Source organism: Mesoplodon densirostris, chromosome 10 (assembly GCF_025265405.1).
Source record: "Mesoplodon densirostris isolate mMesDen1 chromosome 10, mMesDen1 primary haplotype, whole genome shotgun sequence".
NCBI lineage: Eukaryota > Metazoa > Chordata > Mammalia > Artiodactyla > Ziphiidae > Mesoplodon > Mesoplodon densirostris.
This window is the reverse complement of record NC_082670.1, coordinates 88,679,862-88,699,841: the sequence shown is the minus strand read 5'-3', so window position 1 is coordinate 88,699,841 and position 19,980 is coordinate 88,679,862. Positions and strand designations below refer to the sequence as shown.

Genomic DNA, 19,980 nt, shown 5'->3' with positions numbered 1-19,980 from the left:
GATCTTCGGGCCTTTCCCAGAAATAATAACTCCACGGATATATTCCCCCGGACGAACGCCCCTCCTTGCCTCGGTATCGGTTGGCATTCCTGGAGAAACTGAGGCACGTGTACCTCGTGTGAGACACACTTGGTGTCTTTGTCTCCCTTCCCTTGTGCAGAGTGTGGGGTTTCTGTTCTGCTGGGAGAGGAAGCTCTTTAAAGAGGTGAAGCTGATTAAGAGGAAATTTGCTTTCCCTTCTTAGATGCCAGCGGATCTATTTATTTTTCTTCACTTTGAGTGGGTGGGACTGGGAGATCGGATTCCATTATGTTTATTCAGAGTGTTAGCCTCTGTCCATCGTTTCTTCCCAGCCTCACTGACTTTCGGTTCAGAGTTTGCACATCTTTTAGTGTCTTGAATTCAAAGACTACTTTTACAGTCCCAAGGTGCATAAAATGGTGGATTTATCCCTCATAAATCCACAAAGACAGGAATATACCCTCATGGCATCCAAGACAATCTTAGGAGTACCCAGATGGTAACTGAATGACTCAAATCACACAAGGAAGAATTTATTTTATTTTTTAAAAATTCCTATATGATTTTAAGGAAATAGTTTTCAATTTGGTGCAAATATATCATAACATCACTTTAATGCTTGCTGATTTCATTTTTCATAAAGAGGGAGCAAGCCTCAGGCTCAGAGCTCTGCCTTGCAATGTTATCTACCTAGATTGGAAGAATGCTTTTTAGTTTCATTATGTCTATTTTTACAGTTTTGTTCACGTCATGAGTTACTGGTTTTCCATTTAAGACAGGTATAAAAGTTTTCTTCTAAAATAAGAAAATGTAAGTTTAAAAAAAAGTGAGCTTAACTTAGAGAAAATGTTATTAAGGAATTAAGTTGTTAATTTCTGGAGTAGATTTGAAATTGGCAAAAAAATATCATGGCAGAATGTGCTTTAAATTGGGAAAGATACTTGTATGAATGCTGTTACCATGAATCATGAACTTACTGAACTTAATACCTTCCCTCTCCTCCCCTTTTTTCTTTTGTTGTTCTTTATGTTCACAGGGAACTTGGGTTTTTAGAGCAGCTAAGGATCACACATAACACGGACATATTTATTGGAATGCATGGAGCTGGTCTTACCCATTTACTTTTCCTTCCAGACTGGGCTGCTGTGTTTGAACTGTAAGTGTTTGGGGACAGTTTTACACTGAGGCAGCTGATAATGCTTTTTCTGCCAGCTGAGGCTTTCATTCAGAGCATCAAAAGGCTTACTATTTAATCATTACAAAGAAGCCACATCATGTAGGCATCTAAAAAGAAAAAAAGACCTAAAACTAAAAATGTGACATCTGCAGCCTGCCATTGCCCTTAGCAAGCAAATATCTCTTTCCTTCCCCATCTCAGCAGGATTCGGGAGATGTGAGTCTACGGTTTCCTTCCTCTGAGTGCATTTCTGTGTTCCTGTCAAACTGAAAGCATCTCCCTGCAATCAGTGTAATTATTGTGTTAAGAGAGAACCTGTGTGTTGCCCACCCACGTTCATAGCTGCGTTTTTCCATTAGCCAAGAGGTGGAGGCAACTCAGTTGTCCACTGACTGTTGAGTGGATAAACAAAATGTGATACACACACATCCAATAGAATATTATTCAGCTTTAAAAAATAAAGAAATCCTATCTCATGCTATATGACAGGGATGAACCTTGAGGACATTATGTTACGTGAAATAAGTTACTCTCAAAAGCACAAATACCGTATGATTTCACTTATATGAGGTACATAGAGTAGTCAGATTCATAGAGACAGTACAAGAGCGGTTGCCAGGAACTGAGGGGAGATGTGAACGGGGACTTAGTGTTTAATGGGGACAGAGTTTCACTTTTGCAAAATGAAAGCATTCTGGAGATTGGTCACATAACAATAAGGTATACTTACCCCTGAACTGTACACTTATAAGTGGTTAAGATGGTAAATTGTATGTCATGTGTTTTCTACCACAATTAAAAAAAGAGAGATAGAGAGTTTGAGTACCTGTATGCCTGGTGAAGAGCACAGCTCCAAAACATAAGCCCACCACTTTGCCTAGTGCTCACTGATTCCATACACAGGGAGACTGAGGCCTCAAGGGGAAAGTAATTTTCCCAGAGTGTTCCTTTAACTCGGTGGTTGGTTATGGAGACATGGACTTCTCTCCTTTAATAATTCTACTCTGGATACCAGTAGTGATTACTGTTAGCTGATTTCCCCTCCTTGCATCTAAATATTTTGATTTTATGGTCGCATTTTAAAAATGACTTGACTTGGCATTTAAATGAGAGACTAATTAGAAAAAAGTTGTCATGAACTTCCAACAGCCTGAAAAACATTTTAAAATATATATATATGTTAGAGAAATAGCCAGATAATTGTAGATTCTATTTCAATTCTTCATTTCTTCCAGAGAGGAAGGGAGGGAAGAAAGGAGGGAAAGAAATGTCGTTGAGAAATCTCAGGCCTTGGAGGTCAACAGACCTGGGATCAATTTCTGCTTTGGAGGATATGTTACCTACCCCAAGGCCACGTTCATATGTACAAAGATAGGGGTATTAGGAGTTAATATCAAGTTCACAGTCCTATTGATAAAGGTCCCCTCCATTCTTTAATCCGATTCTGCTTTTGGAAAGTTAAGATAATTTAGTTATGGGAACATTTTAAAAATAATCTCTCCCACTCTATTGTGTGTGTGTGTTTCTATAAACGGTTTTATTGGGACATAATTTACACAGCATACAATTCACTCATTTAAATCGTATAATTCAGTGGTTTTAATATATTGACAGAGTTGTGCAACCACCACCATAACTTTTTTTTTAACATCTTTATTGTAGTATAATTGCTTTACAATGGTTTGTTAGTTTCTGCTTTATAACAAAGTGAATCAGTTATACATATACATATGTTCCCATATCTCTTCCCTCTTGCGTCTCCCTCCCTCCCACCTCCCTATCCCACCCTTCTAGGTGGTCACCCAGCGCCGAGCTGATCTCCCTGTGCTATGCGGCTGCTTCCCACTAGCTATCTATTTTATGTTTGGAAGTGTATATATGTCCATGCCACTCTCTCACTTTGTCATAGCTTACCCTTCCCCCTCCCCATATCCTCAAGTCCATTCTCTAGTAGGTCTGTGTCTTTATTCCCGTCTTACCCCTAGGTTCTTCATGACCTTTTTTTTTTTTTCTTAGATTCCATATATATGTGTTAGCATACGGTATTTGTTTTTCTCTTTCTGACTTACTTCACTCTGTATGACAGACTCTAGGTCCCTCCACCTCACTACAAATAACTCAATTTCATTTCTTTTTATGGCTGAGTAATATTCCATTGTATATATGTGCCACATCTTCTTTATCCATTCATCCGGTGATGGACACTTAGGTTACTTCCATCTCCTGGCTATTGTAAATAGAGCTGCAATGAACATTTTGGTACATGACTCTTTTTGAATTATGGTTTCCTTGGGGTATATGCCCAGGAGTGGGATTGCTGGGTCGTATGGTAGTTCTATTTGTAGTTTTTTAAGGAACCTCCATACTGTTCTCCATAGTGGCTGTATCAATTTACATTCCCACCAGCAGTGCAAGAGTGTTCCCTTTTCTCCACACCCTCTCCAGCATTTATTGTTTCTAGACTTTTTGATGATGGCCATTCTGACTGGTGTGAGATGATATCTCATTGTAGTTTTTTTTTTTTAATTTTTCTCATTGTAGTTTTGATTTGCATTTCTCTAATGATTAATGATGTTGAGCATTCTTTCATGTGTTTGTTGGCAATCTGTATATCTTCTTTGGAGAAATGTCTATTTAGGTCTTCTCCCCATTTTTGGATTGGGTTGTTTGTTTTTTTGTTATTGAGCTGCATGAGCTGCTTATACATTTTGGAGATTAATCCTTTGTCAGTTGCTTCATTTGCAAATATTTGCTCCCATTCTGAGAGTTGTCTTTTCGTCTTGTTTATGGTTTCCTTTGCTGTGCAAAAGCTTTTAAGTTTCATTAGATCCCATTTGTTTATTTTTGGTTTTATTTCCATTTTTCTAGGAGGTGGGTCCAAAAGGATCTTGCTGTGATTTATGTCATAGAGTGTTCTGCCTATGTTTTCCTCTGAGAGTTTGATAGTTTCTGGCCTTACATTTAGGTCTTTAATCCATTTTGAGCTTATTTTTGTGTATGGTGTTTGGGAGTGTTCTAATCTCATACTTTTACGTGTACCTGTCCAGTTTTCCCACCACCACTTATTGAAGAGGCTGTCTTTTCTCCATTGTACATTCTTGCCTCCTTTATCAAAGATAAGGTGACCATATGTGCGTGGGTTTATCTCTGGGCTTTCTATCCTGTTCCATTGATCTATATTTCTGTTTTTGTGCCAGTACCATACTGTCTTGATTACCATAGCTTTGTATTATAGTCTGAAGTCAGGGAGCCTGATTCCTCCAGCTCCATTTTTTGTTCTCAAGATTGCTTTGGCTATTCGGGGTCTTTTGTGTTTCCATACAAATTGTGAAATTTTTTTTTCTAGTTCTGTGAAAAATGCCATTGGTGGTTTGATAGGGATTGCATTGAATCTGTAGATTGCTTTGGGTAGTAGAGTCATTTTCACAATGTTGATTCTTCCAATCCAAGAACATGGTATATCTCTCCATCTATTTGTATCATCTTTAATTTCTTTCATCAGTGTCTTATAATTTTCTGCATACAGGTCTTTTGTCTCCTTAGGTAGGTTTATTCCTAGGTATTTTATTCTTTTTGTTGCAGTGGTAAATGGGAGTGTTTTCTTAATTTCACTTTCAGATTTTTCATCATTAGTGTATAGGAATGCCAGAGATTTCTGTGCATTAATTTTATATCCTGCTACTTTACCAAATTCATTGGTTAGCTCTAGTAGTTTTCTGGTAGCATCTTTGGGATTCTCTATGTATAGTATCATGTCAACTGCAAACAGTGACAGCTTTACTTCTTCTTTTCCGATTTGGATTCCTTTTATTTCTTTTTCTTCTCTGATTGTTGCCACCACCATAATTTTATAAAATTTTCATTATCCCCCCAAAGAAACTCAGTACTCTTCAGCAGTTACTCTCATTCCATCCTCCTCCCAGCCCCTGGAAACCACGAATCTACTTTCTGTCTCTATAGATTTGTCTATTATGGACATTTCACATAAGTGGAATCATACCATATGTGGGCTTTTATGACTGGCTTCTTTCACTTAGCATCATGTTTTCAAGGTTCATCCATGTTGTAGCATGGATCAGTACTCATTCCTTTTTATTGTCAATAATTATTCCTTGTATGGATATACCACATTTTATTTATCCATTCATCAGTTGGTAGACATTCAGGTCATTTGTACCTTTCGGCTATTGTGAACGCTGCTGCTATGAACACGAATCTCTCTCACTCTTGTTTACCGTTTATAAAACCTTTTGTAAGAACATATTTGGGAGATGAACTTTCTCCCCAGAGAATTGCGTATTGGCCAGCAATCCCAGGCAAAAGCCCCATGTGTGGATGCCCTTGTGTTTTAGATACAACTGTGGAGATGAACGCTGTTACTTGGACCTGGCCAGGCTGAGAGGCGTCCACTACATCACTTGGCGAAGGCAGAGCAAAGTATTTCCTCAAGATAAGGTAAAGTTCAAGGACAAAACTCATCCTGTTTTCTTTTTAATTGGTTTAAAGTGTCTGGTTAACGTGACAAACTATCTTTGAACTTCAATCCAAAGATAAAATGGTTCTTCTCTGGAATCGTGAGTTGTTATGCTTTATATTTGCAAACTGGGGGAAAGGAGAAATTAATTACTGTCTCTCTTTATGTGGAAAAGAGAACTTCATGAAATTTGGGCCTAGAGAGATCTATTAAATTATTTAGAGACAGGATCAGGAAACTACAGACCAGTGGGCTAAATCTGGCCCTCCAGTTGTTTTTATAAATAAAGTTTTATTGGGACATGGTCCTGCTCCTCTGTTTATATGTTGTCTGTGGCTGCTTGAGCACTTCATTGGCAGGGCTGAATAATTGTGGTGGAGACTTTGTGGTCCATGGAGCTGAAAATATATGTTATCTGGCCTGTTACTGAAAAAATTTGCCAACCTCTGATGTAGAGCATAAACTAAAAATAGTTCCTTTGGCCAAAGTAAAATAACTTTCTTCTTGTTCAGAAAACCACATCCTCAACACCTTACAAATTTGTCTTTTGCTTCGTTTTTGCAGGGCCACCACCCAACTCTGGGGGAACATCCAAAGTTTACCAACTACTCTTTTGATGTAGAAGAATTTATGTACCTTGTCCTTCAGGCTGCAGACCACGTATTGCAACACCCGAAGTGGCCATTTAAGAAAAAACATGATGAGCTATAAATGTGTTGAGTCTTTTTGCCAAAAGGGAGTGTTTAAACGGTCCTCCACCCAGACTCACCTCACAGTTAAATAGGTAAAACAGCCTGTTTTCTCCTAGCTCCAAAGTACCTTTTTTTAATACCAAAACATGCCTTCACGGTATTACTTATATGTTTTATAGTCTTAACTGTTTCATGTGATTGTTATGTCATTGCTATTTATCAAGATACTCTTTTTGCACTGAAAACTTTACTTTTTATAGTTCAGAAATTGGGCCTGGGCTCACTGCCGTAATTGAGCTTTTTTCTTAGGGATACCAAAGTTTGCAACTTTCTTAGCTTTAGAATTTGTAAATGTTTTTATAGAATACCATGAGCTCGTCATTCAAGAGGATTCCAACTTGTTAATGATATATTTGAGCAAATTCACAACTCATTTATTTGCCATGATTTGTTCACAGCACTGTTTGTAGTAGGAAAGGAAAACATGCAAACACACACACACACACACACACACACACAGTTGTGGTTCTCAGTACCAAGCTATAGGCTCGTGTTATAGATTAAACAGTATTACAAACAGATCTGTTTAACTGTATCAGAGTCTAAACTAACTCCTGCTGAATTCTCTGTTGTATCTTTTTAGTCAATGCCAGGTTATATTCATCAAGAACCTGAATTAACCATGCTGTTGCATTAGTTCATATTCACATTTCATATGCAAATCATGTTTTCCTCACATGTAACAACCACATATGATAAAAACAAATGAGGACGTCCTTTAGGACTGTTTTGTGTACCTTCTAGCTGGTTTCCACTGGTTCCTTCTTAGCCGTGGAGAGCATTTATAAATCAAATAGTGGTTTTGTTGCACACGTGCTTGTAAGTGCATATACCTATGTGTATGCGTCTACCTCTTTTAGCATGGAAGTATTCCAGCCTTCGATTTTGCAAACTTTAAATTAGTCACAAGAGGAGATTTTTTTCCCTATGAAAAAAGTAAAGACACACACACAAAAAAGGTAAAGACATGCCTGAATTGTCCAATTCAAAATGAATAAGAAGCCATAAGAAAGTGCCATTGATTAAACAGGATATCTGAAATGCAGTCCCACTCTTTGAATGGGCTTCATTTCCTATTGTCTATGAACTTTCAATTTAGTGGTCAGAAACCATGGATTTATTTTACTGTAAAATGTGAAGTTTACATTTTATTAACACTTGAGCAGTCTAATTTAGAGACTAGCAACTTCTATTTTTTTAAGTAGGGGATTAATAGAGTACAGCAGAGCTAAGCATTTAAAAAAAATATTTTAGAGTTGTAAAAAAAAAAAAAGAATATGCAGCAGAGAAGTGACCTGAGAAATCTAAAATATTTATTATCTGGACCTTTACAGAACATGTTTGCTGACTCCTGCTTTAAAGGATTATGAACAGTTTTCTAGAGTTGAGGAATATTTATTAAAATATCTGTCAAGGAATTAGTGAATCACTGTAGCAATAGCTTTGATTTGAGATCTTAACATTGTTTTAAAAGACTTACAACATATGAATTTTGAAATGAGTGGTGGTGCTGCTGTCCTTTGTCCAGTATACTGAGTAACCACTGAGATTGCTCACATAAAAGGAGTTGTCAAGACCACGTTGCACTTCTAGTCAGAGAGGTGTAAACATCTGAAAAAATGGCCTCAAAAAAGGTTTCAACAGTTTATCTTCTTACCTCATTTTAAAAACTATATGGCAATGTGATTCTGTAGATGATCAAGAATTTCAGACATTGAGAACAATTTCATAATAAGATGTTACATTTGCATATTTCACATTTAAAGAGACAATATGTTTTATAGAAACAAGAAAATACATTAGATACTTTATGGAACTCAGTTTTATCAGACTTTTGATGGGAGCAAAAGAAGGTCTTCAAACTGTTATAAAATTTAAAATGTAAAGACTGCTCTTTTTATTAAGTCTTTGAAGAGGTGCATGTCATTGTTTGTACATGTGGGGTATGGCCTTGGAATAAATCGTTTTACAGTTTATTTGAATACCGGACTATTTTCAGGGTTTTCTGTGTCTGAATGTCAGATGCTTACTTTTTTTTTTGGCACTTACTTTTTTTTTCGGCAATCTGGCAGCTCTAGATTATACAAATTGAGTAGCTCACTGATGAAGAATTCAGTTTAAGGAAAAAATGTACCTTACAATTATTTAGCAGTTTATTATATGATGCTTTCACAAATGTTATATTGCATAATCTTTTAAAAATGACATAAGAGTTGTTCCCATTTTTATTTATTTATTTATTTGTTTATTTATTTAGTTATTTGGCTGCTCCAGGTCTTAGTTGCAGCACGCAGGATCTTCATTGCTGGATCTAGTTCCCCGAACAGGGATTGAACCTGCGCCCCCTGCATTGGGAGCATGGAGTCTTAACCACTGGACCACCAGGGAAGTCCCAGAATTGTTCCCATTTTTAACGTGAAAAGAGTCAGATGCTGTTTAAAGGACTTCTCTAAAGATGACAGGTCTTCTGAATCCATGTCCATAGTTCTCCATTTATTCACTCAATTATTTACTATTGATGGAACAACTACTGGGTACCATCTCTACTCTAGGTTCTGGGGATACAGCAGTGAGCAGAACAGAAAAAAGTCCTTGCCTTCATGGACCTTGCGTTCCGGTGGAGGAGACAAATATTAACATACATAAGGAAGATATACTGTGTGCTGGATGTTGATACATGGTGTGGACAAAACTAAAATGGGGACGAGGGATGTGGCGCTCTGGGGTGGGGTGGAGTTGGGCACACTTAGGTAGAGGGTAAGGAAATCCTCGCTGAGGTCACCTTTGAGTCAGGATTTAAAGCAGCTAAAGGAGGAGGAAAGCAGACAGCGGGGCAAAGAGCATCCCAGGAAGACCGGATGGTGCGTGCCAAGGTCTTGAGGCAGGAGGATGCCTGGTGTGTTTGAGGAACAGCAAGGAAGTCAGTGTAGCTGGAGTGATCGAGGGGCAGAGGAGTAGGAGATGAGGTCAAAGAGGCAATGGCCCTGGGGTGCAGATGGCCAGGCTCTTGTCCTTTGATGCCTATGAGCTGGGAGTTATTGAAGGGATCTCAAACAAGAGGAATGACCCGACTTACTTTGAAGAGGTTAATTCTAGCTGTTTTGCTGGGAATAGACTGTGGAGGGATGTCTTAGGTTGTGTTCCCTGGGAAATAGACTCTGGGATGGAGATTCATACACAGGTGGTTCATTGGGGAGGAGGCTCATGATTAACACCTGTGAGGAAGGCGACCAGTTTGGGTGGAGGGAGGAATGGCGCTGCAGTGCAGTAGCAGGTGAGGCCTCATGGGGGCGCTGTAGAGCTCATTATAGAGGCAAGAGATCCTCATAGCGACGAATGCCTGAATACTGGCTTTTCCCTGGAGGGGAGCAGCCTTAGGCAGGGCAGGTCTCCTCAGCTGAGGGCAGTCCGGCCGTAATCCTTTAGTAGCCAACATGCCCAGCAATCAGGACACTGTGATGGGGGGACTTCCGAGACCCACTGCAGCATCCACAACGGGGCCAGGGTGATGCCCTTCATCTTGTTCCACTCGTCCTTCTACTGCTTGCCAGCAGGCTTCTAAGGCTTTATTCGATTCAGATTTTTTTTTTTTTTGCAGTATGTGGGCCTCTCACTGTTGTGGCCTCTCCCGTTGCGGAGCACAGGCTCCGGACGCGCAGGCTCATTGGCCATGGCTCACGGGCCCAGCCGCTCCACGGCATGTGGGATCTTCCCGGACCGGGGCACGAACCCGTGTCCCCTGCATCGGCAGGCGGACTCTCAACCACTGCGCCACCAGGGAAGCCCTCGGATTTTATTTGTTTTAAAGACTCCTTATAGATGATCCCGTGTACTTTATGTGGTAGAAGGCGAGACTGGGCTTTGTGGGCCATATGAGTTCTTTGTCCCATATTAATATTCGTTGGTCCCCACCCCCAATCTTTTAAAAAATGTAAAAACCATTCTTTGGGATGTTTAACAGAGAGGTTAAGGAACTTGCTCAAAGCCACACAGCTAATAAGTAATAGATGGATTGGATATAGGGCTTTCTTTGTGGAGGAATTTAAACAGGGAGGTAATGTTGGAAGTAAAGGAAGGAAAGGAGGAAGAAAGGAAGGGAGGGAAGGAGGGAGGGAGAGAAGGGAAAAGAAGAGGGAAATTGGGTGGAAAAGAAAATAGAGAACGTAGTCCTGGAGTTAGGCTTTTTCTTGCAGTTACAATATAGTTTTCTTTGAAACATAGTCAGTGGAGAGAGAATTAGAAAAATACTCGCTTTTTTGAAACTAGGAGCATATAAGCAAATCAACTCAGGTATGGTTGCCTTGGAGAAACCAGTCATTCAAAATACCATATTCCCAGCCAAAGGCTATTGCCAGACACTTTAATGCTGTCCTCCTCTGTTAGCTTATTGGCGCATGGCAAAAGATGTCATAAGCCCTCGTGTCATGGAAGAAGTGGCTTGGAGCCAGGTACAGGTTATGTGGGCCCTCACTTTGAACGGTAATGCACATTTTGGCCACAAGGTGGCAGCCAAGCCCTTCCAAATGGCCTCTGCGCCCAGAAGCCTGAGTGTAATTATCTCGGTGTAAATTCCAGACACCTGAGCGCCAGGAGTAGGGCCTTGCTTCTGTGTATGTTGGATTTTTTTCATCCCTGATTTGAGGGAAAGTGGGAAAATTATCCTGGACAGTTTTCAGGTTTAAGTGTGTCATTTCTTAGCTGCAGCCAATTCCTGAATCCTCTGTAATATCTCCTGATCATCTTGTGCAAAGAGCATTTGGTCCTGGGAAGATGATTTCTAGTGAGAGAAGCTGTTTAGTGGAATGCATTCTCATTGATGCAAAGGAATTTTCTTGGAAGGAGAGCTCTACTGTAGGATCTCGAGATAGCCCGTTAGTTCCTCAATCCTTAGGAGCTAAATTCTTTCTTATATTGGCTTTATAGTTTATTGCATATGCAAGTGCTGTTATCATTTAGTTTGAGAAGAACCAGGCTGTAAGTGGAGGAGTTCATTTAAGTCTAGATGCCAAAAAATGGTGGCATGTTAATTGAGGAGGGCTTTTCAGCACAAAGGGTGTTAATATCGAGTTTTTACGTGGATCTGATCTAACGCAGTGCTCCAGGTATTTCCTCTCATTTATTTTTCACAACCATGAGTTGCAGAATTTTGGGATGTTTTTGCTGAAAAGGAACTTGGAGACCCTTCATGGCATTGTTCATTCCACAGTGGTTTGTTGACTGCCCACCATTAGCAGGCACTTTCAGACCAAGAGAGAAGATTCCTGCGAGAGGCATGTTGTGTAGACCCAAGAATTCAGTTACAGAAATCAGAAGGGCCTGATTCCTCATCCTTGTAGCACAGAAGCTGTGCGACCACGGGTTTGTTGCTTAGCCTCAGGAAACTTCAATTTTCTCTTAAACTGGCGGCAATATCTATTAGGTAGGGTAGATTTAAGGATAAAATTAAAAAATTAAGTCCCACTTGTTTAGGGCCTGGCACATAGCATCTGTTCAGTAAATGCTATTATTATACTATGACACATAGGACTATTATCATTTAAAGCTGTAGTACCTGGGGAGCATTTAAATTCTGATCTCCAGACCTCTCCCCAAACCAAGTTAATCAGAATCTCAGGGGTACCATCAGCTGACTCTGTTTGGTCAAATGTCCCCAGATGTTCTGATGCACAGGGGTTGGGAGCTGCCGCTCTAGGAGAGAGTGACAGCTGATGACACTAGACAGCTCATGAGGTCCAAGCCAGCGCTCGGCAAAGTGTTTTCCACTGGGTATCCTTAAGATGTTACATAAAAAACGGTTTACTAGGGAAATGCTGCCTCAAGCCGAGTAGAGGTGTTTCTTGCAGGGTTTCTCCCTACTTTTGATACACTAATGTACACCGTGAATTTCTAAATAGGAAGAGGTAATATGCACCGTTTCTAAATTCATTTGACCACTGGACCTCTTTCTCAGGGAGCATGAGGATTAGTGTTGCAAAAATCCCCCTCCAGGCAGGCTGCTGTAAACTGGCCACGGCTGTATCTGCCTTCTGGGGAATGGGTACCAGGCAGTGCTTTTAGTGTGAAGTCACTCTGGCCCGTTGCATCTTGTTTGTGAGTTAAATCAATGGTGCTACCAGATCACAGTTGATTGGACCAGGGATCGATAAGTGAGCTGCATTCTATCCATTCGGGCAGTTGTAAGGTAAAGGGTAAAGAAATGACCCACGCAGATCCCTTCAGCAGGGACATTTGGATGTGAGACGTGAGGAGGATGCCAAGGTTTCTGGTACCAAGACACCAGGTCTGAGCTACTGGCGCTTCTTTTGCATCAAGTACAATTACGAGCTACTCTCCAGGTATCCACGAGGCCACGTGTACATTCAGGTCATGCATTGGATGACCTCTTCCTTCCAGCCTGAAAGAACCCCACTAATGTAGCCATGCCAGACTCCAGGTGTGATTATCCCCACACTACACCATGGCAGTGGAAGGACGTGGACTCAGGCCTTCGTATTCCAAGTTTAATGCCATCCAGCTACCCTGACACATTCCTGACTCTCAAGTTGAGGGCATCAGCAGGACAAGTGGAGGTAAAATGTAATGGTAGTTTAAAAAAAAAATCTGGAAAGTAAATAGCAAGGACACAAATCTGTAGAAATACCTATGGTCTTAGAGGGAAATAGGAGCTGGGCACAGGGTTAAATAAAGGTGCCGGAGAAATCAGGCCAGTTTGCTGTGAGGTGATTGGATGAGGAATCAGCCAGCAGGTGATGAAGTTAAAGGTCAAGGTTCCAAGTCCCAGAAGAAAACCCACCCTTAAGGTGGAATAGACAGTAAATAAAGGTGAGGACAAGAGTGAAATGAGGGAAGTACCAGACACACTGAACAGGCCAAAGGAAAGGCAGGGACAGGCCAGCATGAACGTTGGAAAGCTTGAGGAAAAGGAGGCAGAGGAAGACGATGCAAACGCTGAGGAAACCGGCAGCAACTGCTTCCTTCAGCAACTTCTTACTGCAGCAAGTGCTCCAGCCCCTAGGGCCGGCAGAAAATGGAGAGCAAAGCAAGAAAGCACTGATTGACAGTGAGAGCAATTCTATACCCGATAGAAAAATGTAAATCCTCCAGAGAAATATCTTTATCTACATATCACTTTTCAAAAATGCAGGGAATATTCAGCAATGTTCAGCTAGAGAATTTACACAAGAAGTTTTTCGAAGTGTTTATGGTTCACTTGGTGGAAATGGGACTGGGAGTTTTTCCTCCTCCGGTTCACAAGGATGTCAATGCATCCTCTTGCCTGTGAAATTAAAAGAAAGATGTGACGGTGGAGCATCTGTACTGCCATCACCACACCGAGACACGGAGCCCAGATGGGATTTCGGTTCTGCCCGGCGGGTATCTCTATGCAAATAAACCGCCTCTCAAGAAATCGCTTGGTGATGCTATCGTATTGACTTTGTACTGGATTATATGTTCTCGGATAGTCTTGCTTTTGCAATTCAAATAGCAGTCTGTTGAAAAGAGTTTTATGGTGACTGCTACTTGGTGCAGGCAGTAAATCTGGGGGACAAGGAATAAAAGTAATATGCAGAAAAAGGCACCCATTCTTTTACGACTTTGCTTTGAGATTAGTGAGAAGCGCCAACAGCTGGGAAGGATCTTGTAGTCTGCTCTTGTCTTTTTGCTTCTTCTACCTTAGTTTTCCTTTTTCTTCTTCTTCCTATTCCTCCCCCTCTTCTTCTCCACCCTCCTCCTCCCAATATTAGCATTTACAAGTCAGCTTTCTTGGTGGAAGTAAATACGGCTGGTCAGGAACGCTGCAGAAAGGTCTGGACTAACAACATCGTGGTCTGGGTGGTCACGCACGTTGGTAAGACCTTGGAGCAGATTTTGCACTTACTCTGTTGGGCTGTCCCTTGGGAGGAGGACCCATGGTACACGCGGATAACGTCCACTTCCCCCACTCAGGCTTCCTGAGACCCTCCGAGGGTCTTCTGTAGGGTAATGATGCTGGGCAAGTGCAAACACGTGAAGGCTTAGGGGAAATGAGAGAGGCTTCGCAGAGCGGCGATGAGGAGGGGCTGGGTGGTGAGCGTTACAGGTTCTGGCCTGCCCCTTACCGCCCGAGTGACCTCAGGCAAGCCAGTGACACCCAGGGAGCCTCAGTTTTCTCATCTGTAAATGCAGGCTATTAAGGGAACCAACCTGAAGGTTGTCGTGAGGCTTTATTTGGTCCTCCTACCCACAAGGCACTCTGCCGAGCAAACAATTGTGAGGAACGGCGGAGGCTGATCTTAATCAGGTAATCACGCAGGTGAGGTATATAAGGATAAACTGCAGGGCTGCGGGGAAGGGAAGGAGCGTGTTGTAACCGAGGGAGATGTCGTGCGCGTCGGAGCTGGAGCTGGGGCGTAGAGGGGCCGCGGAAGGTCCCTCCCAAGCAAATATAAGATAACACACCTCGTGTCTGGCACACAGAGAGGCCTCCTAAGCAGGCAGAGGAGCTGGGAGGTGGAAAAAGGAAGAAGACGAGGTGGCTGACACGGAGGAAGAAGATGCAGACCCACAGGAAGCTGGAGTCCTAGGCGTGTGAGCACCAGAGAAGCCTCCGTGGCTGACAGCTTTAGCCTGAGATGCCCTGAGGACCGTGGCCACGGAGGTCTGCTCGATTCAGCCATGGGCTGACAGTCCAAGAGGTGGAAAACTTCACAGAGACCAAGATGGGCCCCAGACAAAAGTTGCGGAGGCTCTAGGGCTGTAGGAGTCGAACTCTGCTTCCCACTGAGTGCGTTTGTCAGTATCACCTGAGGATTTCAGCAACCATAAAGGCCTGAGCGCCCACCTGCCTTCTCCTCGCCTCAGCGTTCTCGGCTGCCACGTGAGGGGTACCCGCATCTCAGCTTTGCCTCCGCTCCTTACGTCTGTGATGAAACGGCACATGGTACGTGATCTGTGCAAATATATGCACACATGTAAACTCACGGGTCAGTTATGTAAGGTAGTTGCAAGGTGGCTGTGACGGGAAGGAGGTTCTTCTGGGCTTCACGCTTAAGTGTTTTTCCAAAATGTGCGTTCTTAATCCTGGGGGGAGGGGGGATTCATGTATTTGCTAAAGTGTTTAAGGATGGGCTGAAACGTCAAGAAATCCTGGTATAGCCCAGAGTTTTCCATTATATGTAGGAAAATGACTACCAGGAAGGGGGGGAAAGCAAAGCTGTGTTTATTTTACTTTTTTAAAGAAATAAAGTGAATTGCTATTTGGTGGAGGGAGCGGGGAACTCTTGAGGCAGGTATTATTAATGATGCTAATTGCTCGGGGGAACGTGGTTGAGAAGGGCTCTGCCTGGAAATTAGAGTTTGTCTCAATGAAGCTCCAAGCCTGACGCCACCGCTTTTATTAAAAAAATTGAGGTACAGTTGCTGTACAATATGTTTCAGGTACACAACATAGTGATTCACAGTTTTAAAGGTTATGTTTCATTCACAGTTATTAGAAAATGTTGGCTATATTCCCCATGTTGTACAATATATCCTTGCAGCTTGTTTATTTTATACATAGTAGTTTGTACCTCTTAACCCCCTACCCCTATCTTGCCCCCCCACTTCCCTCTCCCCATTGATAACCGCTGGTTTGTTCTCTAATATCTGTGAGTCTGTTTTTTTTTTTTTGTTCATTAGTTTGTTCTGTTCTTTAGATTCCACATGTAAGTGATATCATACAGTATTTATCTTTCTCTGTCTGACTTAATTTACTAAGCACAATACCCTCTGAGTCCATCCATGTCGCTGCAAATGGAAAAATTTCTTTCTTTTTTATGACCGAGTGGTATTCTGCTGTAAACCACACCTGCTTTATCCATTCATCTGTTATTGGACACTCAGGTTACTTCCATGTCTTGGCTCTTGTAAATAATACTGCTATGAACATTGGGGTACATATATCTTTTCGAATTAATATTTTCATTTTCTTCAGGAATATACCCAGGAGTGGAATTGCTTGGTCGTATGGTAGTTCGGGTTTTAGTTTTATGGAAGAATCTCCATACTGTTTTCCACTGTGGCTGCACCAGTTTATAGTCCCACCACTAGTGGATGAAGGTTCCCTTTTTTCCACCTCCTCGCCGACATTTGTTATTTGTGGACATTTTGATGACGGCCATTCTGACACGCGTGAGGTGATATCTCATTGTGGTTTTTTTTTAATTTAATTTTTTTTAATAAGCAGGTTCTTATTAGTTATCTATTTTATACATATTAGTGTATATATGTCAATCCCAATCTCCCAGTTAATCCCACCATGCCCCCACCCCGCTTTTCCTGCTTGATGTCCATACGTTTGTTCTCTACATCTGTGTCTCTATTTCTGCCCTGCAAACCGGTTCATCTGTACTATTTTTCTAGATTCCACATATATGTGTTAATATACAATATTTGTTTTTCTCTTTCTGACTTACTTCACTCTGTAGGGCAGTCTCTAGGTCCATCCACGTCTTTACAAATGACCCAATTTCGTTCCTTTTTATGGCTGAGTAATATTCCATTGTATATATGTACCACATCTTCTTTATCCATTCGTCTGTCAGTGAGCATTTAGGTTGCTTCCATGACCTGGCTATTGTAAATAGTGCTGCAGTGAACATTGGGGGTGCATGTGTCTTTTTGAATTATGGTTTTCTCTGAGTATATGCCCTCATGGTGGTTTTGATTTGCATTTCCCTGATGATTAGTGATATGGAGCATCTTTTCATGTGCTTGTTGGCCATCTGTATGTTGTCTTGGGAAAAATGACTCTTCAGGTCTCCTGCCCATCTTTTAATCAGGTTTTTTTTTTTTGATGTCAAGTTGTATGAACTAGTGATAAATTTGGATAGTCACCCATTATCAGTCCTATCATTTGCAAATATGATAGAGAAAGTAGAGATTTGTCTCAATGAATATCCAAGCCTGCCTTTGAAACACAGAAAAAAAAAGTTCTTTACATGAATGGGAAGTGCCTAATGCATTACTGCCTATGTGGACGGAGACCTTTGTCAGTATTCAGCATTTTGTCCGTCTGCCCCTTAACATCACCAAGGGCTCCTGATGTGTCTGCTCAGTAGGTCTTCAGGCTTTCAGAAGGTGTTCCCTTGGCTAGAAAGGTTTAGATTTGGCCTACTCTAGAGATACAGGGATGGATGATGATACCTCAGGAGCACAGTGTATCTTGGGAATATGTACAGGACCTGTGCTGAGGATAATGCTCGAATGGTTTTGGTCTGGGTGCCTTCTTTTGGCTTGCTCGACTCTGAGTCAGAGGAATTGAGTTTCTGAGTTGAATGCAGTAGCAGCAAATAGATTGCAAGTCAGAAAAAAAAAGGAGAAAAAAAAAACCCTTTCCGAGCAAGAAAGCAGAATACTACTTGGAACGTGCTATTTTGCTGCAATCCTGTAGAAATGTGGACTTGTGTATATTTTTAATTGAGAAGTGTAGAACATGTACCACCATCATGGCTGACATTATGTCCCTGGTCCTCTCCCCACGCTTCCCTCCATCCCTAAACCCCCATCCCCTCCTTCGGCAAGTCCCTGTACCTGACCTCACCTTCTCAGTTTGATCCACCACGGAAACAGTGGCAGTGTTATTCATCAACCTGAAAAATGCTACACCGAGTCCAAGGGTTGAATGCCATGGTCATGTCAGTGGGAACAATTCATTATTCCATCAAGCACTTGACATGTCAGTCAATGAAAAAATAGGTGCTTTAGGCCTGACAGCTCAAAATAGTCTTTTCAGCAACTGGCGTGCCAAGATCTTGTTAGTATAATGAATTATTCTTTAAACCTATCATTTTAGGCCATCAATTTGGCCATATAGACTTTTCTTTTGGGAGGGGGCAGGACTAAATTATAGAAGTTATCTAAAATAGCAAGCAAAATAACTTTGCAACCTGGGAAGCAAAGACTGGAGCTTTGACAAGTAGAATTAGAAAAATGTTCCTTGGGGAAGATAGTGAGGTAAACACAATTACAACTCACAAAAGTATAAGAAAAATTCCCTGATGTTCTACGAATCTTGGGCATGAAAAATAGTTCATTCTCATTGACCACTGGAATTTCATCCTCATTTTCCATAATAAGGCACTGGGAACCTATGAGATTGTTTATTATTCTGTTTGCATCGTGATGCAAGCTTGCTGAGCAATATAGTTCCTGATTATTTAGGATGTGTGGGTATTGATGGCAGTCTTGGATTGAATTTTGAGTTCACTTGGAAGGTCAGTTTTTCCCAGTTAATCTGTATATGTAGATTCCTTTTCCCACACTTGATGTATGGTTTTTCTTATACTCCTGTGGCTAATTAATTCCATTCATTTGCAAGTCTGAGCTCTTCAAAGATCTGCACCCATCTCCTCTCTGAGTATTTTGAAACCAGCGCTGAGAAATTGCACAGCCTGCTACTGGCTTTATGGGGAATGTTTAAGGCCTTGGCATGTATTTTGGGTGACTTCTGGACATGGCACAAAGCACGTCGAGGTTTCAGCTGGTCAAATTGCTTTCATCCTAAAATGTCAGCTTTTTTTCTAGGAGCAGCAGCTGCCACAGACATTTTTTTCCCCTCAGATATCTCCACTGAATTGCTTGATGTCAATGGTTATTTTTCTGTCCTGTTAAATAATGCCCTGATGCTCCAGCGATGGTCATTTTAATACTGTCACAAAATAACAGCAATGTCAATTTGTTTTCAGGATTGGGTCTTAATTGTCCACCATTGTTTGAAAATAGAGAACAGCCTCATTAATTCACTGCAGAATATTAAGCATTTCATTAAAATATTGCCTGGAAAGGAGAGTTACTTCAAATCCCCTTTACGTGTCCTTCACGGCCAGCAAAATGATCTATTCTGCATTCTTAACTCTCAACCTGGAGAAAAATTGGGGCATCCATGACCTTTTAATTTGTGCTTCAAAGAAAACATTTCTTAATGTTATGTAATAAATCAATCATCACTTGCTTAATAATCTTAATGCATATCTTTGAAGTCAGCAACCGACCAGAGAGGCTGGGATTTTTAAAAATTGACAACTCTCTGGTCATTTGATGTAAACCGTGTTTTATTGATCAGCTGTGGAACAGTACTTGATAATCAGCTGCAAGTAAAGGCATGTGATCATGGGGAACAATGAAAAATGAAGACTATTTTATTTATGTGTATATATTGATGCACATGCATTTTTATATATAGTCTCTGAAGTACATGGGAAATAAGACTTTTTAATATTTTAGTATTTGAAATTTGTCAGATAATACCAACTCCCCTTAAGTCTATCTTACCTTTGTACATGAACATCCTAACATACACAGTATTTGTATATTACATGGTTTCTATAATCTTGAAGTGACAGTTTTTACAACCATATTTTTTATGTGTTCTAGAGAGCCGTTGTTTAAAATGCAAATTTACCCATGTTCCTTCAATCCTCTTTTGTCTATTTGCCTTGATTTCTTTTTTTACCTGAAGAATTTTTCAGTTTAGACATTTTTCAACTTAGAAATCATATACTCGTTACTTATTATTAATGCTCTATTTATCATGCCAA

At 41.0% G+C, this 19,980-nt stretch overlaps 1 protein-coding gene across 2 annotated transcripts in view; it reads left to right on the top strand.

The window, feature by feature from the left end:
* EOGT (EGF domain specific O-linked N-acetylglucosamine transferase) overlaps positions 1-6,757 on the top strand; it is a 34,767-nt gene extending 28,010 nt beyond the window's left edge. For both annotated transcript variants that reach the window (XM_060110619.1, XM_060110620.1), the window contains 3 exons: positions 1,058-1,177; positions 5,551-5,653; positions 6,237-6,757. In XM_060110619.1, coding sequence (XP_059966602.1) covers positions 1,058-1,177; positions 5,551-5,653; positions 6,237-6,383 — 370 coding nt within the window. In that variant the 3' untranslated portion in view covers positions 6,384-6,757. The remainder of the gene's footprint in view (positions 1-1,057; positions 1,178-5,550; positions 5,654-6,236) is intronic.
* Positions 6,758-19,980: the final 13,223 nt, after the last annotated feature.